Here is a 27,637-nt window from a genome sequence, read left to right as displayed (position 1 = left end):
CCCCCTCTCACTCAAACCCAGAAGTGCCATTGTTTCTGGGCTGAACCTGTTCCCTGTTCGGAGTCGAAGGGGCAATCCTCGATCCCGATCTCGTCGGTGAAAGACAAACGAAATCATGCTTGTGATTGCATTTGCTTGCAAGGGATTTACGGGGTCTGATTGGTTCCGTTCCGGTTGCGGGACACACATTGATTCGGGGCGATTGCAGCGAGACTGAGTGGTTGCATTTCTTCGAACACACGGTCGTTGTTCTTCTTCGTTCTTCCATTGCCGCAATGAAATAAATATAATTTCAAATATTAAGGAAAAGAAAACCTTTATTTTTGCGCACAATTTCAAACTTTATGTGAGATGCTTCAACATGTTCGGGATCGGTCAAATATGGACCGATTTTGAAGGTAACTAATGGCTCTTTTCATAGAAGGCTTGGCGAAAAACTCTCCGAATCTATTTTAATCATCTTCTCTGGATCCCAATCGCTTAGCACGAAGCTTAGCTATATGTTGGACACATTAAAACTCCCCAGGAGAGTCTGGAGCCTTCTTACGGACGTATGTAGCCTTGTGTTGTCCTGATGGAACATAACACCTCTTTTGTTGGTCAATACTGACCGCTAGCTGCAAAAGGTTCACACGATCACAGTAGAGATCTGAACTTAATGTTTGGCCATGCGGAAGCAACTTTTAATAAATGGTTCCCTTCAAGTCCCACCAAGTACTCAGTAGAACCTTCTTGGCCTGTAGTTCTGTTTTGTTCATCGTTTGAGTTGCTTCTTCACTCTTTGATCACGATCGGGGAAATGGGGAAATGAATTTCGTTTGGCCACGGTTGTGCAGATGGACATTCAATCCATCGTTCCATAAACATGAAATTGTTTGATCGATACTTTACGTTATCGCTACAAGCATCTACTGAGAAAATAATGGATTTCTTTTCCCTAACCTAATATAAATTCAAATACTTTGTAGATTGTAGCAACAATTTCGTTTACTATCAACGTTTAGAAATATGCCATTTTAGACACTAAAATCTTTGTTTTTTTGGGTCTTGCTAAAAGTTCTGTCTTTTTCGTTTTTAAACTGAAACAAATAAAATCTGTTTATTAGATGTGATCCTTTGTTTCATATTCCTGTTTTGAATCTGTGTTAGATTAGATGCCCAATCCCTTCAGAGGCATTAGAGGCATACACAACATTCTGTTCGATTTATCCAATTTGGTTTTCCCGAACCTGGTTCCCGCATGTTACACAGAAAAGCTGGCAAGATTGGCTGTTACTCAATTAAACCGTCAAATTTTCGGCTTGCTCGCTTAGGAAGCCTTGTTCCATTGTCGTACGGCGAATGCACCCATCTCTAAATGGTTATTAATTCTTCGTGGTCCACCAGGTGGTTGGTTTTAGTTAGAAGCTTCCTCCAGTTCTCAGGAATCGATTTTTCTTATCTTCCCACAGTCATCAGCAAGGGCCAGAGCGAAACGTCCCGCTACCGGTTCCTCGCCAAGACGGGCGGCTACGCTTGGGTGGTCACGCAAGCGACGGTCATCTACGACAGGCAAAAACCGCAGAGTGTCGTTTGCGTCAACTACGTCATAAGGTAGGTGCAGCTTTTTCAACTTTTTTACTTCTTCGCCGGAGCAACTGCATCGCTTGGAAACCCCATTAACCTCGGCCATTTGTTGATGTGCCGCAGGGGCTACTACGTTTTTTTTTTTTTCGTGAGTAGCCACCATCACTCAGCCGCGCATGGCCTTATGCTGCGTGAGCATAAGAAATGTCAATTATTTTAAATGGAAATGGAATGATGCCTGTACGATGATGAGCACTGTTTTTCCATTGAACAAAAATCGATAAGGACCAACTGAAGGCTACAACGCGTGCTGCGGAGTCGCTCAGCAGGGAAATCATGCCATGCCATCTGTCAAACCTGTCAATCACTAGCCTGTAGAAAGCATTTTACGATATACGCGATATAAAGTCCTGACTTCCTTCTTCCTTTACCCTTCTTCCCGATGTCCACCGACAAGAAACCCCCAAAGCAAGTGCGCTCAATCTTCCTTCGTGCGGGGCCCCAGCCGCACGAAGGAGCAATCAGATTAACTACTCCACCGTAAATGAAGATCTATCGCCTCGTTCCGCATCGTCTGGCAGCGGCACCGACCGACGTCTTAAATTGCTGCTGCATTATTGTCAGAGTCAGAGAGAGTCAGTGTTTCCATTGTGCCGCCGCCACGGTTCATGTGCCATCACCGCCCCGGGAGCCGCCATTTCATTTCAAAATATCCTTCATTGTCACATAATCTGCCCAACCCCCAACACACAGGATTTAACTTTTGGGGTTTTAGGGGTCCCGGGCTTGCCTTGTCGCCGCTGCCGCCAGTTGGGCGGATGGGCGAACGAACTAAATTTCAATTATGTTTGCGCATCGCACCGACAATCATCGGTAAGCCAGCTTTTTCCGTTTTCCGCCCGAGCGCGCCCACCGCCGGAGCTGCTGATGTAACCTCCCCAGGCTGCACATCCCGAGCTGCATTTCGATTCATTTATTTCCCAACCAACCCAGGCATCCCCTTCCTGGCCGATGCACCGATGCCGGAGTGTCCTGCGATGCGAGGAAGCGTATCCTTTTCGACTTCGACAGACCGCCCCCAGAGAAGGATTTGTGTGTGCGCTCACTCTCTCTCTCTCTTTGTCGCTCTCGCTTGGTTGACGGAGACAAAGGGCGCATAAAACGCCACCAAGGCGAACATAATTTCACCCCCCATTTTCTTGCCCCTCCCTGCCGCTTCCCGCGCAACTTTTGACACCTTCTTTGTGATGCTTCTGCAGCGTCGTTGCTTCTTCGGAATCGGATTCCGCATTTTTTTTGCCCCTTTCTTTTTAGTTTGGCGCCAAAAACTGGCGGCCAACGAAGGGGCGGAGATTGGCATTGGTTAGCAGGGCTGATAAAAAGACCAAAAGAAAAACACAACGAAGCAAAGTACGCATTGTGGCCACACAACAGGTCCGACGGAGCGTCCGGGACCAGACCAGAGGCAAATATCATCCCGTGTCCTCCCGGCAACAAAATAGCTCTTTGTTTGGCCAGCCAGCCAGCGAACGTCTTCGGTGCCAATTGCTGGCCTCATGCACTCCTCCGACTTCCCCATCGGCTATCCGGTGGGGCCGGTCGGGCTTATCAGAGCCGGCACCGGACTCTACGGGCTGCTAAGTCGCCGGAACTTAGCCCGGGACCGGATGGGTGGTGCCGCACCGGACATCCCCGAGACACAAGGCAATCCGTTTAGTGGCCGGTTCCGGGATTCGGCCAAGAAAAGGACCTGTTTATATTTATTGCAGAACCATTTTCTCAGGGCCATCATTGTTTCGGGTTGCCGCCAGGATCGGGTTCTCGTGATTTAACACTCCCGAGACGCTCGTAGGGCAAAGGTATATCTTTTTTAATGCATCATTTATCAGCTCGGGTTCGTGAGCCCCGGCCACTGGTCGCCGTTTGATTAACCGAGCAACCGAGCTCAACCGGCGGCGGACTGGAGTTCGTCCTTAGAATCCCTCACCCGCTTGTTCTGTGAGTCCCTGCGTCGGAGGGCATCCCAACCCCAATTAACATACCGCCATCCCTTTCGTTACAGCATCGCTCAAGGTAGGTAAGAATGTTTTATTTCTCCTGCACTCATCATACGCACAGCTAGGTTCACGTCAGGCGACGCTAATTTAAAAGACATAAATTTGGTAGCTTAGTTGAGTCTGATTCGACGACACGGCGGCAACGGCCCGGCTCGGTGATCATGTGTTTCCAACCGAAACCCATGCTCGCTGCTATGTGCGTCCGGTTCTTTGTGCGTATGCTCGGACACCGGCTCCGAACATAACGCGACGTCTTTCGATGCAGTTGCTACGATAAATCATTCCGATTACGCAAGTAAAGCGCCCGCGAAAAACCAAACAATCACGACCGCCGCTAAACCCCAAAATGGTTCATCACGAAAATATGTTCACGAATATTGTACACAAAAGCAAAAAAAATGTACGGCTTGTCGTCGGCTCAGAGCTCCGTGAGTGAGTCACAATGGAAGTGATATTCAAAGTTACCGTACCGCGCGCAGCTCGTTTGTTCGTCGGTGATTCGGACTGGCCACTGGCCAGAAGCTGATCGAGCTGCTGAGGTTTGATTTATTTATTACAATCTTTAGTTTATCTTTGTTCCATTTTATCTTCCGGCGACGAATGATGACTTATAATAGAGCGTGGTCCGCTGTGTGCGTTTGCTACGACACGAGAATAGAGAAAGATTTACAATCGGTTGATGATATTTTGGTCTCTCGCCCTGTGGGTGTCATAAAAAAGATAATAAATTATGGGACGTTCACCGATCGCCAACAAAATCGCCGTCTTCGCGGGAGCACCGCATTAACAATGGATTGTTGTGCGGTGGTGACTGGTTTGGCTAGCAGAAACCCGGGTTCGCCCATTTAGCGTGGCTTCCGAATAGCACGGTGGGAACGTTTCTTTGCGGTTAGGGGACGGAAGAAAGAGACATTGAATGACTTTCGCAACGACGAATAGATTGTGGAAAGTTACTCCTTTTTTTTATTATTTTTGGGCAAAATGTGGTCAATAAATCCCACTTTTTATCAACCAAGAATTCCGGGCGATGCATTGGTGCAATTTGTGATCCAACATGCTCTTTTGGAGGTCCTACATCGACTTCAAATTTTTAACAAAAACTTTGTGCAACTTTGTGCAACTGTATGCAACTTTATCGGCAACATTTGGAGCGTTTTCGAAAGGATGCAGTGGATTTTGTGCATCGACTCATCATTATGGATAAAACTTGGGTCTATCACCATGATCTTGAATCAAAACAAGAGGCTAAAGAGTTGTGAGAACCTGGTTCTTCGGCTTCGTATTCCTTCTGGTTCTCCCCTTATGCAATTTCTTATTCCTTCCTAACTTATCTTTCGGTTACCTTATCTTGTCATCATCTGCCTGAGTAATTCGAAGGCTAGGTGTGCGATGATGTGGTTGCAGCAAATTAGGACACGATCCGTTTGTTGTCCTAGTGTACCAGCTAACTGATGTTTTGCTGGATGTCGGACCAAGTCCACCCAGCACCTGCTGTACCCGTTGGGTGACAACAAAAAGTTATGTTTTGGAGACAGCACAACCGTTCGTTAGAACCGACATGTATGACGTACGATTGGACATTGTTCAATTATTCGATTATGGTTTAAGGTGCTCTACATCACTCGCCATAGTTCTAGTTACTGGGCGAATATTGACTCAATCAGCCAACTGATTGGTTCGATGAGACCACCGTCTCGCCACCGAAGAGAGAGCCGCAGGACGGTAAATACATTGTGGCCATAAAACATAAAACAACATCGGAGGCGCCGGACGGTGATTGGAGCGAATCAGACCGCGCTTCTGATCGATCACAGAATATTCCCCAGTTGTTGATTGTGAGTTGGCGCCAGCGAAGCCGCACTCTGCTGCTTCCTGGTTTTCGCTGGTTCCTGATAAGAGGTTATTGATGTTGTTATCACAACGGCGGAGCCGAGTGCGTGCCATTTTTCGCTCATCCGCGATGAAGTCATCACGCACGCAGAGCATAAAATCGTCCGCGCGACTGTCTGTAAAAACAGAAAACAATCGTGAGGATCGCTCATTAAAATACCAACCAGATGGTGCGCAAATCCGGGTGCAGCCGGTGCAATATTCGCATTAGCGGCTCTGGCTCTGGGGTGGTGGCTGTTTGCTTGACGCCACTGGGGAATAGCACTACGCGCCTGATCGGCCAGCCGGCCGACAATAAAATTGTTTTTCTCGAGTCCGACGGCGGCACACACGGCCACGTGCGTTTTGGGGTTGTCTTTTTCCTTTCGCCACCAGCCCCTGCTCTCCTTGATCTTCCCCAACAACTCTATTTTTTGAAATCATGTGATCGCGCACCGATCGGATGATGCGACTTGCGCTTTTTTCGCGCCTCAATTTTGGTTGTTTGCTCGAGCAAAACTCGCCAACTCGCGTTGCCTGCGTACTGCCGATCGACAACCCGAATCGCCCGATTCCCGGCCGGCGTCCTTGAGCTCGGTGAGGGTTCCCAACCGGCTTTTCTCTCGGGTATAGTTAGGCCTCTCAACGCCACCGTCGAGTGCCGCCCAACAGTCAATTGGCGCAAATCAAGAAACCATCAGCGGACCAGGAGCGGACCGGACCAAGAAAGAAGGAACACTGAGGACGACTATTGAATGAAATATTTTATACGCGAGAGCCGGTCGCTTACCACCACTCCTGCACCTTCTGTTCCCCTGCCCGTTTATGGTGGCCACTTCGAAGCTTGAGGCAGACGAACTATTCTCGTGGCGATCTTTGTTCCGCTGTCATCACCGCTCTCTCGGACGAACGAAAGTGAAAACAACTAAAATTAGTTGAACAGACGCACGACCGAGGGGGTGAGTGGGGGTCCATAGTGGGGTGGCCATAAACATCCGCGGGGAGCCCGCCACGACGAAGGCGACAGCCAGCGAAGCGTCACTTCAAACGCTGAACGGCACTGTGAAGTGAAGTTCGTCAGAGGAATAGTTGAACAATTTAATGGCCGACGTTCATTTAGGTTTTTGTTTCAATGTTTTATCACCCCCGAGGACCTGCAGAGGCCACACCCTTCCGCCGGACACCCGGACTCCGCAAGAGTCTCATGACTGACGGATGCGTATTTATTCAGAAGAAGATATATATAGATGTTATGAGGTAGCCGCGCCGTTGCCGGCGCTGCACTTACGCGACCAACGCCATTCTGTCACCAGGCCGAACTTTATTGTTGTCTTCGGCCACATGACCCAACAAAAGATACACACAAATACACGACGAGACACACGCTAACCGGATCGCTCTAGCGGGTCCCCCCGGACTCACTTTCGCTTGATGCTTCCGATGATGAAATGGCGGCTGTTTGTTGTTTCTAGAACGTGCCTAGAACGCGTGTGTATGTGTGCGTGCGCGTAGCCACCCGCCTCTGGCCACCGAGCCCAACCAGTGTCGTCATGCCGCGCGTCCTTTAGGAGCTGTTCTATAGTTAGGGTGGTTCATTAATATTTTCACGCCACCGGCCGATGGAAGGACGCCGACACCGGGTTAGGGACCTCTAGAGGGGTTGAACAAAAGGGCCAATAGTGGGGAAGTTGGATTTTTTTGTGTGTGAAGCTATTCGGGTTCCTCCACCATTTGAAACGCTATTTTGATTTGTACCGAATCGTCACGATCACCGCTCGGTGTCTCCGTGGCCGGCAGATTACACCTTTCCGTGTGATACTTACATATTTCGTAGATACGTTGCTGGGCTGGGGCGATCTGCAGAATGCCTCGAATTGACGCGCTACCGTCGACTGTCGACGCTTTGTGAAGAGTATTAATTACTCGTGACAGGGTTATGCCACTGAAAAGAAACCGGTTATGCTCGTGTCTTTTGCTTTAACTGGTGGCCGCTGCCGACCCTATTAATAGTAATTATCGTAAAAAATGCTATCTGCTTCGTAGCTCAGTATGCTCAGCTCATCAGCGTTCCGGTATCGGCGCTTAATAGCAGCTCCAACATCGTTCAGCATAATTCAACAGGATGCTTTATGAGGCGCCCCAGACACTCTTCACCATCTCAGCAAACCCGTGTGCCGTCTTGAGAGGATGACGTCCCTTTGTTACAGGTTCGGTCCCGTTTCCTTGACACATCACTCAATAGAGAGGAAGCGATCCGACGATCGATTCGCACGATTGCCCAAAAGTAATTCAATAAGAAACGCATCGAGTGACGGGCTCCGTACCGGAAACGGCCTCCCATTCACAGTCAAAACGGCCACTGTGACAGGTGGCACACCGGGAAGCTGTGGACGACGGACTCAGGCTGAGGAAGGCTCGGACCTTCAGAGCCTCTCTGATATTAATGGGTGATGTCAGTTTTTTTTCTGGAATGTCAAAAATGTCACATCGGGAAATCTTATTTCCGGCGACATCCCCAATTCACGATGTGATTTTGGTCCAGCTTTTCCGGTGGGTCCGGGGCTGGTGGGACTGACCCACATGCCTGTGAGTGACATTCCCTAACGAAGTGTGTTTGTCAGTTCGACGTCCCATTTTTTTGTTGGTCGGTTGCTTCTTGACGCGTATCATCGAGGCAAGCTGTTTTAGATTCGGGGGACCAACATCGAGTCATCGAAGGCCACCATTGTTGGGGGCGGTCAATCGTTTGGAAAGGGACCCTGACAGGGTGTGTGTGGGGTGTTAGTAAAGCAATTATTTTAATACCCTCACTGATGTGACAATTGCGTGGTGTTCTACGGAAGAAAGGAATCTTTGTGAACGGGGAAACCATACTGGGGAGCCACGACCGTGTGCGGGTTAAGCAGCTCGTCGGTGAACCCTCCTAATCCGTCTCGATTGCCCTGAGCTTGTGTGGGTTTGTCTTCCCGAGAGGGTCTTCAAACAAGTTTCGTGGAGCGGCGACGACTAACTCACGAACTTAAGAAGGCGTGCACGCGGTCAGCGGCCATCATCTCCATCATTATCGTTAACATAAACATCAGGTGCAATAAATTGGCCGTATGCAAATAGTGGCCAGTAGAAGACTTCGAGGCACTCTGTAATCAGCCAGGGGAGTTCCAGCGGCTATCCCTCTTTCAGTGATGGATGGTGCGGTTCTTGTAGTTTTAGGAAGCAATTAAGGACACGTGCTTTCTTCGTCCGCTCCGAGTCCGACCCCGGACTAACTTTGAACTCCGCCCGTCAATCCAATGGTCGAACGAAGAAAATAATTGTCAATTCGTTCGTCCACCTCGCGGGGATCGTAAAGGGGTACCAGGAGTTCCCGAGGATATTATCGTCAATAAATAATGTCCCGGCGCTCCAAACCTTCTCGGAACTTTCTCCTCCACGACGACACGCAACCGGGGTCGGTTAGGCGTTGCGTGTCGAGGTGATCAGAAACAAATTTCTTGTTATTCCCGGCCGTAGCCGTGGCCGGCGTCTATCAAGCGTCTTATTAGGGCACCCGAAAGGCGTTGCCCTTGGACCGCCAGACGATCCGCCGCCGTCGGGCGTGAGGTCTGGCCTCCTCCAGGGTTTATTCGTGGCCACCACAGTTATACAGGTCATGGTTTTTGGGAACTGGTACCACCGCGGGGAAGAGGTGTCGCCTGCTCCGGCTGATGGCGGTGTGACATTTCGAAAAGGTTGTAACACCACACCGAAGCATTTTCTGAAACCAATCAACAGAAAGCACTCGGTAGCGACGCGCGGCACGATTGATTAGTTATGAGATGGATCCGTAACGCCGGCGGACAGAGTACAACTGGCAGCACTGCTCCATCCATCGTTCGTTTGGAAGTTGATGTTTGTTGTCAACGTTGGTTGCTGCCTGCCTACTTCTGCTTGTCCGGTTGGTGTCGGCCCTGGAGCACGCGCTCCGCACGAGTCAGAATTGACGACGACGACGACACCGAAGCTGGTGAAGAATTGGGGACGAACGGATCCTAAAAAATTTAATCAACACCAGCTGAGCCACTTGAACCTGACCCGGTCTCAATTGTGGCCCATAAAGTTACTTACCCCAATCAATCGAGCAGCGAATCGCGAGATAGGGAGAGCGGAGGGAGTTTCTGGGTGCCTGGGCAGGAGGAAGCACTCCAAGGTTAAAGTTATGTTGTTTATGCTGCGGCTGGGGCCGAGGGTGGCTGAGTGCTGGTCGGTGCCACGTGTCACGGGTTCAATGGAGCGCGTACCTACGACACGTTTTGGGTGTATTGCACGCACCCCATGGACCTCAAAGTAAGGCCACGGCGACCCCCTATTAACGGGGCACTGGACTATAGACATTACAGTCAATTATCAACCCTCTGGTGGCGGTGGGTGGCGACAGGGTTATGCGGCGACAGGGTGGCGTAAGAATCCGGCCCACCGCCTTTCTTTTGGTGGCCCGGTATCCATGGGCTCCTCTGTAGCGCTACTTCATAATGCATCCGGTAAACAAAGTTCCCGACACCGCCCGGCTTTTGGGCAATAAATTGTGTTCTAATGACGGGGTTGCTTAGAGTTCCGTTCGCCTACGATTATTCCTCGAACGGATCGATGCTGCCCCCCGCCGTTATCGAACGCCCATCGGTTGCCGCCGCATTTTGTTTTCTGTTTTCGTTCCGAGCGGATTCCGGGCGGACGTCATTAAGCTAGGCGGCCGTATGCTGCGCGATTGGACGTGAGCGGGCTGAACTGGTTCGGCCATTTATTGTTGTGATTGTTGCGCTCGCGATCGACCCCGCGATGATCTTGCCAGCTAGCCAGCCAGGCCACACTATGCTTTGGTAACCCTTCCTGCCAACATACGTTTCCAATCAAGCCGAGCCATCAGCTGATGATAGGCCGCCGGGGTTTGACCGGGTGTATGATGATAACTGCATCTGTTGTTGATTGGTTCATTTGAGACACTCTCTGACTATCATCTATGACTGATCACCGATGCCACGTGAGTGGGGATCCTCAATGGAGTGATTGTTTGAATGATCCAACTCCGGGTGGTCATCGTCGCCGGCTTTGTTTGATTGGTGCAACCTCCGTGAGCGTTATCCGTGGTCCGCTAATGCTCCAATGCTCGGAATGAGCATAATTAACGCTTGCAGAAATCAATTTTTTTGGGGGTCCACTCACAATTGTTTCCAACCCGAAATTCTTGCAAAGATTCCTTTGATATTTACGAAATCGGATGCCATACGCTTGCAAAAAAAAGAGGTAAATATTAAAAACGTACTACCAAAGTGGTGGAAAGAGTTCGTGCAAGAGAAGCCAATGCACCCCACAACGAGTGACGAGTGTTTGGTGCAGATTTTAGTCTGACGGCCCATCATCGGCTCATTTTTCTTCGAAAATGAAGATGAAGCCGCCGTAACCGTCGATGGCCTACGCTACCGAGAAATTGGTTGGCTGATTGGTTCTTCGGCGAAATTGAAGCTGACAACTTGGACGACATTTGGTTAGACCAGGCCATACAGCAACAACTACAGCCAGCATTCCCATATATGCGAAAGTTCTGTATCGCCAGTTTGCATTTCAATCTTCTCCGATGCTTCTCCGTTTTTGGTTCAAACGAGATGTGGACTGAATTGTGTTCATGCTTCTCTATGTTTGTGGCCTTGGACTAGGACTAGACTCGTTTTCTTATGATACATGGCTTCTTCTATGCCAGTTGTCTTTTCTTTGTCTGTCGAGGTTTGTGTGTTAATCATCTCGTCTGCGTTACACCTTTCCTGGTAGACTTCCATTTTTCGTCTTGTTACTTGGTTGGCCACTTCGCGTGGATTTTGTCCATTATTATTATTATTATTATTATTTTGTGACAGATTGTGGTATTGACTGACTAGAATTAATCGTCTGGGCGGGCCTTAGTCTATGCAATTGGACCGTTTTTGTGGGGAATCCCGTTGCGACCGACCGTTTGTGGAAATTAGTTGATGATTTGGACGTGTGACGGAGGTTCCATTATATCTTAATCCAGGAGCTCCAACAAAAAGGACCGGCGAGACCTTAAACGGTAATGGCCCCACTGCAACACCTTCCTGCTGCTTCTTTCCGCTGACCGATTGACAGCCGACAGCAACACGAAATCGGGATCATCTGGTGTGATGCCCGGGGTCGCTTCGGTTTCCTGCTTCCCGACGTGAATAATTCATGAACTTCCTCGGTGCTGATGCGACTCCTGGCCAAAAACAAGTGCTCACCCCTCATTCGCTTATTGTCATGGTGCCGATCGCCGGGATTATGTAGAGCTATGTACGTCGGTTTCCGGGAAGCGATGCCTGTAGAAGGAAGTGGGACATCCGAGCCACTCAGCACATTTTAAAGTGTAAAAACCCAAGATTTACTGGGCCACGCTGGAAACTACTGGTCCGCGTGTAACCGACGGTGGATTTGGGTTCGTCGCAATCCACCCGTATCAAATTAACTCCAGCACCGGACCGAGGCTCGACACTCAGCAGGCCCGGGGCCCGGGAAAACCCCGGGAAATTCAATGCTCTCGATTTTTCTGTGCCCCAGCAACAACGAAGGCACATTTCTGCACAACTTTTGAAACGCGCCTTGGTGTTCCGGCCAAGCAAAATCGACGGAAAGTGAACGCCGGCCGCAGGAATCTTGCGATTGATTTCCGGTTGCGGTGTCGGTTTTTGATTAAACGCTGGTTGCTCTGCCTTCCGGAAGCTGTGGGAGGTATCAACGTTACTGTTGCTGCGGCTGGGGCCTGGATTAAAGTGTGCCCGAGCCACGCAACCCGAAAGGATTGCTGTAATCTTTCGCCTTCTTTTTCTCTCAAATTTTATGTCCTTTAAACGGCCCCATTTTATCGTCGCCCATAAAACGAGGCTGATCTTGCTGGTTGATGAGCGCCTCCTTTCGGACCGTTGTGCGAAGAATTTTCCCAAGGCTCAATTTGTGTTATTTAATTCTCGACACAACGATTGCTGCCGTCGTCTGCTTCCGTGGGGATCCGGGAGCCGAGAGGTCATATAAATTAGAGGCTCAAAAAAGTGCGCTAAATTAGAGCACCTTTTTCGTCAGGGCGGCTGTCGGGTGGTCCAGCACACGAGGAGGGTGAACTGTGACGACTTAATTAAATTCGGACTTCGGTAGGCAAAATGGCGCACGAGAACGAGATTACGTAATCCGCTTTGTCCACCACCAGATTCACCGTTTCCCGGGAATCGTATTTAATTCTAGTGGAAAGAAAACGCGTGTGGCCCACGACGGTGGAAAATGGGCCACCGACAACAATGACACGCTAATTTCTTTGCTCTGATTTTGGTCGTAGAAACAAGGACGACGTTCTCGGCAATCAGTCTTCTCGTCAACCGGGGGGAAGCATTTGACGCACGCCTCAAATCGTTCGGATCCAATAAATCAGCTATGAATTCGATTTTCCCCTCACAACGATGCCCAGGACTCGCACTTCTGGGCTTCCTTCGTCCTTTAGAAAGCAGTCGGCCCCAGTGGAACCATCCGAGTTCGTTATCGGCTCGGTTTGCACACCCAAATCGATCGATTTCGGTCGATAAGGAGCGTGCTCCGGGGATTCCTGCCTGGTCGGGCCGGGTAGCTGGTGATGGTGGAGCCTTTGTCGACCGAGGGGATGATAATTTGCTACGCCAAAAGCCGGCCGGGAACCGCCTTCGCCTCCGGGTGCTCCAGTGGCATGAAATTACGGGTAAAACGGATCCGCTCCTTGGACGAAGGAAGTGTAATCTAAAACCGGAAATATATTTTCCACCGTCGTTCTTCGATTTCCGCCAGCACGCGGGGCACGGGAAAGATTTATTAAAATTAACAAATTCAATAAACAACCATCTTTTTTTTGTCGTGTGAATTTTCTTTAATCTTCCTGCGCCGGTCCGGTTTTTTGGTGGGTTTTCGCGGCTTGTTCCGACGTTTCCGACGATCGCACCGAACTGTGTCAAGCGAATGCTCTATGCGGAAGCTTCCCAATGGCCCGACACAAAGTAGAGCAGTGGATCCTGGGGCGAATTAGAGCAGTCCGCGGAACGAAGGGACCTCCCAGCAGGAGGGAGCTATGAAACTAGAAACTTTCTCCCGCGTATACTCCAAATCACCGCGGCCGCCCGTAAACGTTGGCCGAGTGCTGCGCTCTTATCCAATTTCGATCCCATTCTCTAGCGCTCTGCTATCCTGGGGTGGTGTCCTTTCTGGGTTGGGATCGGCCCCCTAAAAGAAGCGCCTTTGTGTGCGCCCAAGAAACAGACAGAGACAGAAAGTAAACCGTGGCGGGACGAACGGCGGAAGTCCCCGTCGCCGCGAGTTGGGTGGCTCAATGGCGGCAAATTACAAATCAAATTAACATAACTTTTACAACAGCTGCAGCAGTAGTAGCAGCAGCAGTAGGAAGCAGCTCTTGACTCGGCTTTTCACGATTCCACGGGCGCCAGTAACAGAGTAATTTTGGGTAAAACCTTTGGGCCCACGGAGAAGGCTGGCATCGTTTCCGCCTCCGCCTTGCTAATCGCGCTCGGTGGCCTTGGCCAACAGAACACGAACACGTGTTGTCCGCGTCAGTTTGATTAAGGAACAGATCAAATCTTGAATACATTAAAATGCGGTTGCGGCCTACGTAATTTCGGTTTAGCTTCAATCAAACGAATGTTTAAATATTTTCTTAACCCAAAATTCCAATCGCGTGGCAAGAGTCCTTCACTAGTCCTGGCGGCGAGCACCTTCCGTGTGAGCGTACCGTAGTTTCTTGCTGACGACGGCGAAGGCGTGCAATTATCGTTACTCGAGTCCGGACGCGAGTGTTCCGGTCGCATCCGGCGGCCTCCTTTCCAAACAGTTTTGCTTCACGGCGCAGCTTAGGCTCGCCTAATGAACTTTAGCACACAAACTCACACAGGCAGAGGCGGAGCCACCGAAGGGAAAGGACTAACGGTATTTGAAGTTGAAACGTTTTCAGCGGCGCCAGAATGATGGGAGAGGCCCATCCCGGTGGGCTCAACTTTTACTTTCTGCCACTTTTAATGAAGAAACAACGAGCCCGACCACCGGAGCGCGAGACTTCCCTTGGCCGTGGGAAAGCTTTCGCCGGAAAACGCGTGGAAAAGCTCGCACCGAACTCCGCCGACAGCTTCGGTTCGGAAGGTTTACGAGAACCACACACATGGGGGGTACGGTCGGGAAGTCCTTTTTGGCGAAGAAGCGAATTTGGGCCTTTTTCTTCGCCCCGCCGTAGCGCAGCCACTTTGCATCGCTAAGAAGGGCAAAGCCACGGGCCTCGAAAACGACCGCCCAAATGTTCGCTCGGGAGATTATCGGGAGAGAGCCCTCGAAGGAGGAAATAAAAAACCATCAGTCCCCGACCCCCCGTGAAGGGTTTTGATCTAACTTTTGGCGCACAGAAAAAAGCCACGACGACGACGACGAAACCACTGGTCCTATTTTACAAAACCTGTGCCAAAGTTCGTCGGAGTTGTTTGTGTTTTTGTGCCTGACTTTTCTTACGCCAATAAAAAAACCCTCACGCACACACAGCCGCGCACAGGCACAGGACCAAGTGTCGTAAGTGTGATGGGAAAAGTTCGGCAATAGTTCCGCCCGGGTCCGGGGATGCCGGATGTATGGCGGCGTTTTTCGTTGGAAAAAGTGTGAGGCACCAGGCGCCTCCACGTGTTCGCCATTTTCGCCGGCATCCTTTTTCCGGGGCATTCGGGACTGCCTGCCCCGTGCCAGCGGAATGCAAAGTTACTGGCCGACAAGAGATTCCGTGTGTGGGAAAGGAGTCCCACAGGATCATCGGTGGGAGAATCCTCCCAACAATCAAGTGGCCATTTGTTCGGGATTTGGAATCACTTCTTATCACGGGCCGGGCTACGGCATACACACAGAGTAGTCAGACAAAATGGACACTTAAATTTTCCAACCAATCCTATTTTATTGCCGCACCGACCGCGCGCAGAGCTTTAGTGTAGAAGCACTCCGCTTATTATCGCTTTCCGCTCTCTCTCTCTCTCTCTCTCGGTCTCGATTGGCGCACCGAGTGCGGTGGGTTCCGGATTTGCCCGATTTTACGACGGAGGTCTGGTTTATTATCGGAGGCCGCCGCTAAGTGCTGGGCTGGCTGGGAAATGATTATGGCTGCAATATTTTTTTTTTCGTGGCGACTTTTCGGGAATCGAGTTTTATGCCGTCACGACGATCATGGCGGTAGTCGGACAGATCATTAGTCCGGACCCATAGGCCCATTATGGGGCGTAGGCTTTCATTGTTCATATGTGGAAAGTGCGCACCGTTTTGTGGCCCTTTTATTCAGCATTCAGGGAGCGGTTTCGGGTTTGTGTTGTTGGATAATAATTTCGAAGCATTCACGAAGAATCTGGATCGGAGTTGAAACGACAAAAGGGCAGAGATCCTTTTCCCGGCTTACGACGGACGGTCAGCCTTCGCCGTCCTTTCTTTTGACGCCCACAGCACCGTAGCACCTGGTGTACCGGGAAATGCCGTATTGTTCGTCGGTCGGCCAAGCGAACCCGATAGGCTTCCCGATTTTATCTTCCTCCTCCCTGGTACGGAATCGGGCCCACCTGCGAGCCGGAAGCGGCAATCTCATTACTTACCCACAAAATTGAGAAAGAATTTCTAATTTGTTGTGCGTAAGCTGCCGCGCGTCGAGGTTGTCGGGGTTTTTGGTTGGCGAATTTCCCTTTTCTCTGTGTGCCTGTGTCCGCGCGCGTGTGTTTGTTAAACGGGTTCAGTAATCCGTGCACCGAGAAAAGGGACCCCGTTGGCCTCCGCCGCCGGGATAAAGGATCGCTTTTCGGCACCTTCAGCAAATCGGGCTCGATCTTTAATCACATTAAAATTCCCCTTCCGCGTTAACGTGTTTTCTTCGTCGGTGCCTGGTTCCGGTGCGGGTTAACCTCGACTTAAAGTACATCCGGTGTCCGGCCGGTATCCGTGCACAACAAAAAAGACGATTCACTTGGGTGGCTGCGGCACCGGATTGTTGGAGGGAATCCCGAGGCTGAGTCTGACATTCGTTTCCGGTACCCGCTGCCCGGTGAAGGAAAGAATAGAAGGAATCGTTTGACAAAAACACCACCGTAGACACACTGGTTCGCTTCGAGCAGCGTTTCATTCGATTGGGTTTATTACTTCAATAAAAAATCAGATTACGGTACACCAATTCCGACGACGACGGCAGTGGCCGCCGTTGGCCGCCGAGTCTGCCGCTCTGGCTGGTGAAACCTATGAAAAAGCCATTCCTCCCGAAAGCCAGCACACCAGGCCGTGATGTCGCCGGGTGCACCGGGATGGGAAGCCAGCGGACCATAAAATAAATGCGCAATTTTCGTCCAGAACCGCGTGCCGTGTTGGTCGCGTGCGCACGAAAAAAAGTCGTGTGAACAAAAACCGTTTCTCACCGAGAGCAGAATCGAGTGTGAAATGTCGCCCAAGTTTTATGTGCGCTTGTATTTAAAGACGAGTCGAATCGCTTCTGCGAGTTTTTTTTCTCGAAACCCCCCTTTCAGTGTTCTGTGAGCCTCTAAAGTATTCTCGCCATTTGAATGTGCCCACAAAGAACGTTGCCCAGTCGTTGGCGTTTTTTTTGGGAAGGCGCTTCCGGTGCTTCAACGTTTCCGTTCGGGAAAACCCCCCGAACGCGGTGCTTTGTTGTTGATTTTCTTTCTCGTCCGTGCGCGGAGTTTTGATCGAAAAGATAGTGAGCGCGAGATACGCCGTGTGGCGCGCGCCTCGATGGCGTGATGGCGCTGGTCCTTATGCTGCCAAACGTACTGCCCTCCGAACGCGGAACCCTTCCGGCTGTCGTGCCGTCTGCCCGTGTGTCTGTAGCGCCGCGATCGTTTGAAAAGTGAAATTAAACTATTTTGGTCCCCACGGCGACGAGCGGCGGCTCCAGTGTCTGAGTCCGTGTCGTCTGCGGGTTGCTTGAGGTGGTATTGGTGGCCGTTTGTTGTTAGGCCGCGTTTTCGATTTCACTGGCCGCAGGGCCGGCAATCGCAAATGTCGGTCATGTCACGCACACCAGCAACTCCAGACAAGGCTTTCGGAAAGCGAAAACAATGCGAACGAAAGTAAAAGCGATGGCGTGCGGATGGCGCATGCGCTCAGCCTCCCAAAGTTGTTACGAGAGACCCCGGTTCTGGGCCCCTGTTGGTGTGTGTTGGTTCCAGATTCCGGTGGTCCTTAGCGTAGCGCGTGAGAGTGTGTGCGTCACTCCGCCAACATCAGACAGAGCGTAATCGTCCCATAGGAAAGGCGATAGGCTTTGCAACGTTGTGGTTGTGCCGCATCGAATTCATCGAGTCGTCAGGCCTTTAGGCATCCCCGGCACGACTCTTTCGCCCAAAAGAAAGGCGATTAATGAAATTGTTCAATGTTTCATTGAATGCTAAAGAGTGAAAAGTCAATCCGATGGAGACGCCTGGTGCGTCACGCGATGCATGGAGACGCCTGGTCACCCGTAGAATGGTGGGCCCACGCACACAGAAACGCACTCCTCCACTCGCACGTACATTATTGATTTCCACTCAGCTGATTTTCGTTCGTCCTGGTCGAGTCCAGGCGGCTGAAGAATCTCACGCTCACCAACACATCGCGGCACACGACGGCATTTGTTGTGATGGCGGCCCGCCGGACGCGGCAGGCAGCCGGCTGGCTGGTAGCGGGACCCGGGACTGTGTGGGGAAATTATGCTCTAATCCGCCCAAAGCAAAATAAACACCAACAACAAGAGGAGACGGGCCGCCGCCGGTTGGAGCGATGAGATGGTGACGCACAGCCTTCCGGCCGCCGCCAGTCCTACAGCCCGCCGGGGGTGGTTTTTGCCGACCATTTTGGGCTGGGTTCGCCACTCCGGGCGGTGCCGAGCGGGCCACAGTTTTCGTTGTCATCGCTCGCCGACAAGTACGCCCAGCACGGTTCCAGCAGCACACGGGATTTACGCATTTCTCGGAGGTGGTGTTTCGGAGTGTGCCGCGGAGATCCTGAAGAATTGTTGCGCCGACGTCGTCCAGGGCAAAATGGGGCCGTGGGCCACCGATGTCCGGCAGTGCCCGTAAAACATCGCAAAACTCTAAAAGGTGTGCCCCGGTGAATGCTTGTGAAGTTGTCAAAGTTCTTGTGAACGTCGGTCGTGGTCGGGCCCTGTGCGTTATGTAACGCGGCGTCTGTCCCGTCCCGTGAGTGGCTTTAAAGTGGGGGCACTTCAAGCACGAACGTGCCGTGTCGGGGCCCGTGTTGTACATTTTTCATCCCCATCCTTGCCGGGAAAAACGTTCCCAAGAAGCTGTGGAAGCCGAACTCCACGGAAGGTGCCGCCCCGTGAAAGCATAATTAATATCGGTTAGCATGCAATAAATTTCAGAATTCAGCGCGCGTAACGAACGGCCGGGTCGGACGGTGAAAAGGTTTGAGGGGTCCACTCCGTGGGAAGTACCCATCTTCATCTTACACTCATACGTGTAAGATTCCCCAAGTAAGGGCCTTCTTAACTTTGGGTGTGCTCTGCTCGGTTACGATATCGGTTGTCGTGCCAATGTCGCTCGCTCGGTCGGATGGCGCAATCACAACGCGTAAAAAACTCGTGTGCCGTCACCTCGTTATCTGCCGTATTAATTAAATACAAGAAGGAACCGGAAGCGTCGGGTGTCCTCCAAGCGGACCCTCCAAGACCCCCGAATGCCACACAGTTTTCTAACAACTAGGACGAGACAACGCGTGAGTTTTGGGGCCGCTGCTATCAAAGCCGACGCCAAATGGGGAAACATTGTAATCCGGTTAAATAATGCGCCGAGGACCTGTAGTTGGGCCGAGAATTGAATTAAAGTCTGCTTCATTAGCTACCAAACTCACGTCCCTGCGTCACACACTAGACGATGATTAATTCACTGTTGGCTGGTCGGTTGATGGAAACGGTTCTAGAACATTTCGGTGGGCTTGTTTCTTGATGGAACTTTCGCGAAGAACAATGCTTCGTCGAACTTTAAAGGCGGTCGTTGAATAAAATTATGGAAAATCTACTCTCCCGTCGTTTCATCAATTGTGCGGCCGGTTTGTGGTTTTAATTCAACGGCTTACCGGCTCCGATTACGGCGTATTTTCTCCGAAAGTTCGCTTTCAAGTGCCGCGCCGTGATCGTTTGACATTGCCGAAAGTGCGTAAAAAGTTGAAAGTTTCCTTTAACCCGTTCCGGAAAAAGTTTTCCTCAACCTCGATACCGTGGCACCGACTTATGAAAATTGACGGCTTTCTGTTATGGCCTAAACTCTCGATAGAGAGAGAGAGAGAGAGAGAGATACACGTTTAGACCTTAGCACCATTTTCCATAATTAGTCAACGGCCGTCACAATGAGGCTTCAGCGGGCCGGCCGCCCTTTGTCAAAGGTTTAATTTTAGCACCCGACCCTTAAAAGTAGCTGCTAAATACCACTTTGGCATCCAATTTTCTATTATGTCCGTGGCTCGTGGCAATGTTTACACACACACATCCGACAACCGGAAGCGAAGTCAGTGTGCAGCAGCTGGGAAGGGACACCACCGACTTTCGAGCCAAGGATAGGTGCGTATGCAATTAGCACGCGCTCCCACCGGTGGCCTCTCTCTCTCTCACTCTCTAAACATTGTCACGCTTCATCGGCTTCTAAAGAGGCGTTCTTTTTCGACTTCCTTCCTTTTGTCTTGACAAAAATAAATTAATTACAAAACTTTGGGCCCTTCACGGAAACTGCCCCATAAAGGTCAATAATGGTGGCCGTAATGAGACGGTGCCCAATAACCGAAAGGAGCGTGGTAGGCGCGATATTGATGAACCTCCACCAGGACCGCAAAGCGGAAGACGGACGGAAGGACACTTATCCATAATCTACCAAAAATGGGTCCCGACCATTCGGGCGATTATCTTCGGGACGACGCACCGGGCCGGGCTCAAAGTGAATACTTTCGATCGGTGGCCCTGACGCTCTCGCTGCTGGAGGCACATTGGTGAAACCAAATTAAACTTTTAATTAGACATTATTTATGGGGGGAGGACTTAAGGAATTCGCGCGGGAGCACTCCGGTCGAGTGCGCTCGTCGAGTGGTCTCGTTCTCGAGCTTCGAAAGAATTCCTATTCCGTTATGCTCCAGGCTCCAGGCAGAGGTGGGTCAGGCGGATGTTGTGTTGTCATCCAGCGATCGGCCGGCTCTCCTATGTAACTTTGCACATCACGACAGTGACAACAACAGCTAGATCATCGCGGCCCGCGCACGAGTGGCGTCTGGTGGAATTAATTAAATTTCCTATTTTCCGGCCCGACCCGCCATTGTTGACTTTCATGGCGCACCAGGCGTCTCCATTGAAGGGCCACGTGCTCCGATGCTGCTCGGTGGTGGGAGCGCATTTAATGGGCCGCAGTGTCAAAAATTCTAATTAGTGCGAGCCGCTTAACATTTCTGTGAATTAAAAATGAATTACTGTTGCTCGAAACAATCCAATTCGAAGCGCTGCCAAAAATGGAGTACCAACGGCCAGAGCCCCCATTGTGTGGCGTTGCCAGTGTTCTATTGCGTCGCAGTGACCACCAATCCAATTTCCGTTCCGTTGGACGTCCAGCCGAAAGTTCTATCCGGTCCAGTCGGGGAACAAAAAACGGTGCGGATCATCGAACCATTTGGCCCACTAATTAGCAGCGACATGTGCCGTGCCGTGTGTGCACGTCCCACAAAAAACCAGACGGCATAGTAAAGGAAGCAATGGAAGCCCATAAAAACCGATCCTCCGGCACAGACGTGGCAAACGAGACGGAACCCTGGTCACGGCGGTGACGCTGACCATCATTGCCATCGACAACACTCTGGCGGACGGAAAAGCGAACGGTTTTTCTTTCTTGCAACCGAAACGACACAAAAAACCAACAATTCCGTAGAGGCGTGTATGTGTGCGCAGGACGCACCGTGTTGTTGTGGGCCACAGTGGAAAGTGTTCCAAAGTGAGGCGAAAGTGAAACTGCATAAAACTCGAAAGAGAGAGAGCCAGAGGACGAGTGAGAGAGAGCGAATGTTGTCTGAGCATGCGGCCTTGGTGAGACCTTGAACTACGGTCCCCGCAAGGCAGCTGGCATCCACTGGGGTGACACTAACACCAACACCGGAGCGAAGTGATGGTGATAGGCTCTTCCGGTGCCGGAGCCCGGAACCGCCTCGCGGAACTTTCCGTGAGAACCAGGCTTTGAGTCGGGGTAGGGGAGACACACACTACCACAGGGAACCGCCGACAAAACACACACCGAACCGAGCGGCGAGGTGTCCCTCTTTTCACTTTCATTCGAGTCCTCGGTCTCTCTCTCACACAGATACAGCACAGGAGCACGGGACCACCACCGGGTGCGTGCAGACAAAGAACATTCCGGAATTCTTGGAGAAACAACGTCCCACTCAGACTCAGACACTCAGGTCCCTCAGTCTGCTAGGGACGTGGGCATGGGGCCCGGGGACAGTTGTGACGGGCTGTCAAAAAGCGCTTCCCCCGCCCAGCAGCAATCCGCTTACACTTTTCGTAGGTCTCTTTGTTGGTACAAGTCGTCCGGGTTGGGGCTTCTTCTGGCGCGCGTGTTGCCCATTATTTCCGCTCGAACCCGGACACTTCCGGCTCCTCGAGCACGAAGTCCAGAACCCTGGTGGAAGCAAGAAGAATGCTTGGGAAGAAGCAGGATCCGTGGGCTGGATCGCCGACGCCGCCGAGATTCCTGAGTAGGTCGTAAAACCTTCGACGGAGCCCCCGAGCGCCTTTCCAAGACGCTCGTGATGGGGGTTTGTGTGCCAGTGTCTGTGTGTTTTTCTGGAACTGGAAAAAGTTTTCCGCTGGGCTAATCGTAATTTATCGCTCCCCAAACACACACAGACACACACAGCGCTGCTGGACCGTGGGTCACTCGTGAAGGGAACGTGATCCTAGCCGCGAGACCGCCCGTCAGCCCGCCGGCTTATTTATTGTCCAGCAATCGGTCAGCTCTCCGGTGCAGTCTGGGGCCCCGGTTTATGAGTTACGCCCTCCCAAAGGCTCTCCGTTGAGGTTATGTTGTTGTTTTGCCACCTCGGCGGCCCAATTTGGCCCCGACATATCCGTATCTGGTTGTTTTCCATTCTGAGTTTTCCGATTCGCTAGCTGGATTTTATCTTCCGGCCCCGACTCCCGACAACGACTCGGATACCGGATCAGCGAGCTTCTAACAAGCTTTCGCCTGCTGCTGCTCCGATGATGGTTCTCCCAACTCAACCACCGGGGGATACCTCGTCAACAAATCTAATTATTTGCACCCGGGCGGGGACCGGGCAGGGACCGCCCAGCAGAGAGGGTTTGTGGTGGCGGCGACGGTCGGTAATAAGGTGGCGTTTATTTTGGCGTCCGCAACCCAAAACCAGACGGTCGGTCCGGATCGATTAGGTCGTCTGTGCCGAACCGTGCCGTGCCGTGCCGGGCCCAAACAATGGACCGGTTTCGTAACGGTTTCATGCTCGCCACCCGCCACGCCCATGCTTGGCGTATGTGCCCCACGGGTCCTTGTTTGAAACCTCCACCGAAACGACCGTGGAGGGCTTCCGCGGGGAAGTCCGGTCCGTTACATTCCTAATCGCATTCGAGGTTGCTGCTGCGTGCGGCGCAAGACTCTTTGTTGACCCGGCGAGGCCCGGACTCGCCTGACTTGTTACGAGAGTACCTCCTGCCCCCGAAACTGGGTTGTCGACTTTTTTGGGATCGGGCAGATCGTCCGGGGGTTTGTTGAGAAATTAAAGTCACATTTAAAGTAAAGACTTCGGAGCCTCGTCGATTAGAGTTGCCCGACGAGCAACTCTCGTTCCATCGGGATTCCGGGATGGTCCTACGTGTGAACTTGACGGCGACGGCGACCGTTAATGAGATTTGATTCGCAGCGCCTCAGCGCTTATTGGGTGGCTACCTGAGCCGCCCTGGGAACCGGAAGTGATACGCGAGAGGGCCCTCCAAGCTTTGCGCATTTCTGTGTCTAATCCTCAGGACACGGCGCCATGTTGTAACGGGGCGCCCTCGGAGGCCCTAAGTGTTATTGTTGTTCACCAAACAACTAATGAAATGATGTGGAGTCTACCAGTCCCGAAATCCGAGTCCAAGGAAATGGGGGGGAAAAACAATTTCGGTTGGGTACACCCGGGCGTGTGCCACGCGTTCCGATGGCTTTTCGATGGTTCGAAAGATTCGCCTCTTCGGCAGCACTTGACGCAGCAGCAAGGTCCGCCACTCTCCGAAACTCTCCAGTTTCATTTTCCGCGACCGCCAGCTTTTGATTTGCTTTGTAGCGTTCGTCTGTTTGTTTGTATGTTTGTTTGTTTGTCACTTTATCTGTCATTACGTGTCAGCTGTCAGCATTGATTAATGTGGCGCTGTGAAGACCGCCTGATTCACGATTTCTAGCTCTAAACTAAATTGGTGTCCGAATTGTTGAAGCGATGCTGCCCGCCTGTTGTTGGTGAACTCAGTCACGTACCCTCGGGGGAATTGATTTATTCGCTTATTTTTTTGGAAAGTCGAGGAAATGTTCTTTCGCGAACGTCATTTGTAGCGTTGGTCAGCCAATAACAACAGGGGCACTACTCGCAGAGTCAGGTCTTCAGTAGAGAACCTGGGCAGAGAACCCTGGAAGAGAACCCTCGTAATGGAAGTCCGGGCGGCCCTTTCTGGAACATTCATGGGACACTTTTTTATTCTCGGTTGTAGGAGCTACTTTACATCCCTTTTTCCTGTTTCTGGCCTATCTCCGAAGGTTCGCATCGAGCACCGACGAAGCTGTGCTGATGAAGATACCGGGAAGGTTCCGTCGAAATTGGAACGTCATTCCAAGATGTGTCACCCGGTGTAAAGGTACACCCCATAAACGCTATCTACTCACCAGCCCGCCAAAAATATGTACGTGCAGCAGGGTGCCGGGAATTCACACCTCGCCGAGGAGCTATGCGTAGCCCCCTCGAAAAAGGGAAAGTAATTTATTTTCGTTCTCGGCCGGCCTCGACTTGGGTGCCATTTTGTTGGCTCGTTTTCTCCATTGCGCAGGGGGCGCAATAACAGAGCGATTGCGATACGACCGGAAGGAGGTCCCGCACACGTGGGGATACGTTTCCCGGGGAACGCAGCCTGGTTTCGGGAGAAAGGCTTCGAAAGGGAGGTGGTTCCTACTTCGGGTCTGCCGTGGGTATGACTTTTCACCTTTGAGACTTAAATTGTTTGCCCCAAAAATAATGTCATTCGGAGGAGCGCATACGCCATGGGATGGATAAGGATGGCAAAAGGAGCACGTTACTGTGTTATTAGGCCACCGTCGATCTGGGTCGGTACGTCGGATGTGGGCAGATCCTGGGGGGATATTTGAAATTCTTTGCCCGTGAGGTGTTCCTGGTCAAAAAAGCGGAACCCTTTCGGTCGGACCTTCCGTTCTACGTCACCCGGAGCGAAGAATTCGCCTTAAAGCCAAGTCCATTCCGTACTCTCTCTCTCTCTCTCTCTGCGCCGCCTAACGTGCGGTTGATTGAAGTTGATTGAAAATTCTCGTATCGATCCCCTGGCTCCCAACTTCGGCACGCTGGGCACGAAAAATGACAAATGGGTGTCGCTCCACAGCTTCGGGACTTCATTCCCGGGAGAACTTCATCCAAGTCCCACGCGCTCCCGGCGGTTCGCGGTTCGGGTTTCTTTCACATCTTCATATTCCGGGCACCGCGGGGATTGGAAAAACTTTCTGGAGCACGGAGCATGCCGGTGGGGAAGATCTGGGCGGTTTCGGTGTGATACGCGTGGCTTCACATAATCGATTATGCGAAATGCGAACGGTGAAAGAGAAATGGTTATCAAATAATCGACTTAACTCAAATTTAATGGCGTTTGATCAAGAGATGTGGGTCGTCGCGGCCAGTGGCCGATAGAGGGAAGCACTGAAGTAAGACACAAAATGTATAATCCTCCGGACCTTCTTCGGGGGGTAGATTGTGATATTTTTATGGGGCTTAAAATCAGATTAGGAGCCGCAGGCCTACATAAAAATTGTAGGGATTTCTGTTCGGCCCTTTCTGGGCCCAGAGTGCGCGACCCGACAGAAGAATGCTCCGATGGAGAAGCTTGATTTGGATTCCTTACTCCGCATCGGTCCGTTTGACAGTATCTCTTGTGTCCCACGCCCAAAAGTTTCTATCCCTGTTGCCTTCCTGCGCTCTGGACAGAGCTGTCAATTATCAGGCGCCTCGTCGTGTCGTAACATCCAGATCGACGGTCGGATCCAGATCTCCCACATGTCTGGGACGCACCATGTGGGACACGACAAAGAGTTGCGCTCGAAGACGACACGGACCCAAAACCCAATCGAATCGTGCGCGTCGATTCGGTGGGTGTCTCGAGCTGTGTGACAACACAATTAAAAGCAAATCCATCGCTACGGGAGATATCCTGGGAGCCGAGAAAATGTGGAAACCCCTGGACCTAGCGAACCCAAGTCGCCGGCTCGCCGGGAAATTGATACGCTTTCCTATTGCCCCCCGCCAGATGGTGGTCCGGACGACGGACCCAAGGCGGACGGCGAGCTCTGGCACAATAAAAAGGAAAGTCGCTTAGGAAAAGCCTGAGTTGGACATGTAGAGATGGAGGAAGTGCCGGTGGCCCGTCATACATGCGTGTGGCGTGCCTGACACGGGAATCTGGTATGCGTTTGTCAGTTTTTCCATTTGCTGCGACACACAAGCACAGCCCAGCACCCCAATCAGATATCCATTTCAATTTGATACAATCGAGTCTCCTTCCGTTCGCGCAATCCGGTGCCCCCCGGGGAAGCGGGACGCGGATCCCTTTGGAGCAAAGGAAAAGGAGCAACGTTGTAAGTGGTTTACTTACGGATGGTTTGACTTTCTCTTCTTCTGGCGGATACCGCAGCTCAGGTAGCTCTCAGGAAAGAGGTTTTAAGAAACTTTTGCCGAAAGCGCGAACAACGACGGGGCTGCCTCGCTTCGCCAACAATGACCGCTCCGGGTCCGGGTTTGTTGAGCGGATTTTCTCCCGAGCCGCGCGTAAACCCGGGAAAACCGGCACACGGAAAAAGCTCTTTGTCCGCTGTGTGCGGGTCCCTTTTTTGTTGCTCCTTGCTGCTCCACCGCTCAAGGCTGCTCAAGGGCCCTGGTGGCCATGGAAAATAATCCTCCGCCAGCGAGAGAGCGAGAGCCACGGCTGGGTTAAATTTACAATCGAATAAAATACTATTAATAACATTTTTCCCACACACTCGCGGCGCTGCGGCTGACCCTCTGGAGGAGTTGCGTGGAGACTTTAGTACGCAGCAATTCACAAAAGTGTCGTCGTCCGTCGTACTGGGTTCGTTTTATTCCTCCCGAAGGCCACCCGAAAAGGGTCCTACGGGCCGTTGAATCGTGAAATGTGGCCCGGCTCTGGGCGGCGTGGGCTATAAACAATCGGCCCACCAAGTCGAGTGGAAAACCGGAGCTCCGGAATTAATTAATTTCTTGGCCACACAACGACTTGGACGATGACGACGATTCTCGAGGAATGGTCGTCATCCACGTCGCCCAATTTCGCTGATGAGTGGACTGAGGACCGGCCCGGAGTGTCTGCACGGAACGTCAGTGGAACACGAAAATGGAGGCTTGGTTTTTTGTGTGGGCTAAGGTTCTGAGTGCTGACGTCACGGCTGCAAGGACCCAGAAACTCGAGATCTCTCTCTCTCTCTCTCTCTCTCTCTGTACGATAATGCGGGACGACTATTTCTGGAGAGATTTCAATTACTGGCGTAACAGCGAAATGGACCATTACGGTAATTGCCTCCGATATAGATTTATGATGCGCGCACGTCCCGAGCTCCTTCCGGTGCAACTATAAAATGGGCCAGATTTCGCAGGGCAATAAATAATTGCGAAATGTTGCGTAGGGCAGCCGCCCCAAGTCTGTTTGTCACGACTGCGAATTCGACTCAAATGTTCTTCCTTCTTCTGTTTCTTCCTGGCGCCCTGGTACCCCGCCATAAAGATGCTATCGATGAGCGGGCATGGAACGCAATATGGATCGACATCCTTCACCGATG

The 27,637-nt window shown here is 51.5% G+C and overlaps 1 protein-coding gene across 1 annotated transcript in view; it reads left to right on the top strand.

Annotated features, from left to right (window-relative positions):
- Positions 1 to 27,637, top strand: part of LOC131206996 (protein similar-like) — a 109,039-nt gene that overhangs the window by 33,600 nt on the left and 47,802 nt on the right. Inside the window, exon 6 of the mRNA XM_058199603.1 lies at positions 1,452 to 1,593. Within this exon, the coding sequence (XP_058055586.1) occupies positions 1,452 to 1,593 (142 nt within the window). The remainder of the gene's footprint in view (positions 1 to 1,451; positions 1,594 to 27,637) is intronic.

The sequence above is a fragment of the Anopheles bellator genome, chromosome 2 (assembly GCF_943735745.2).
Source record: "Anopheles bellator chromosome 2, idAnoBellAS_SP24_06.2, whole genome shotgun sequence".
NCBI classification, from domain to species: domain Eukaryota; kingdom Metazoa; phylum Arthropoda; class Insecta; order Diptera; family Culicidae; genus Anopheles; species Anopheles bellator.
This window is presented reverse-complemented; position numbering and strand designations above follow the sequence as displayed.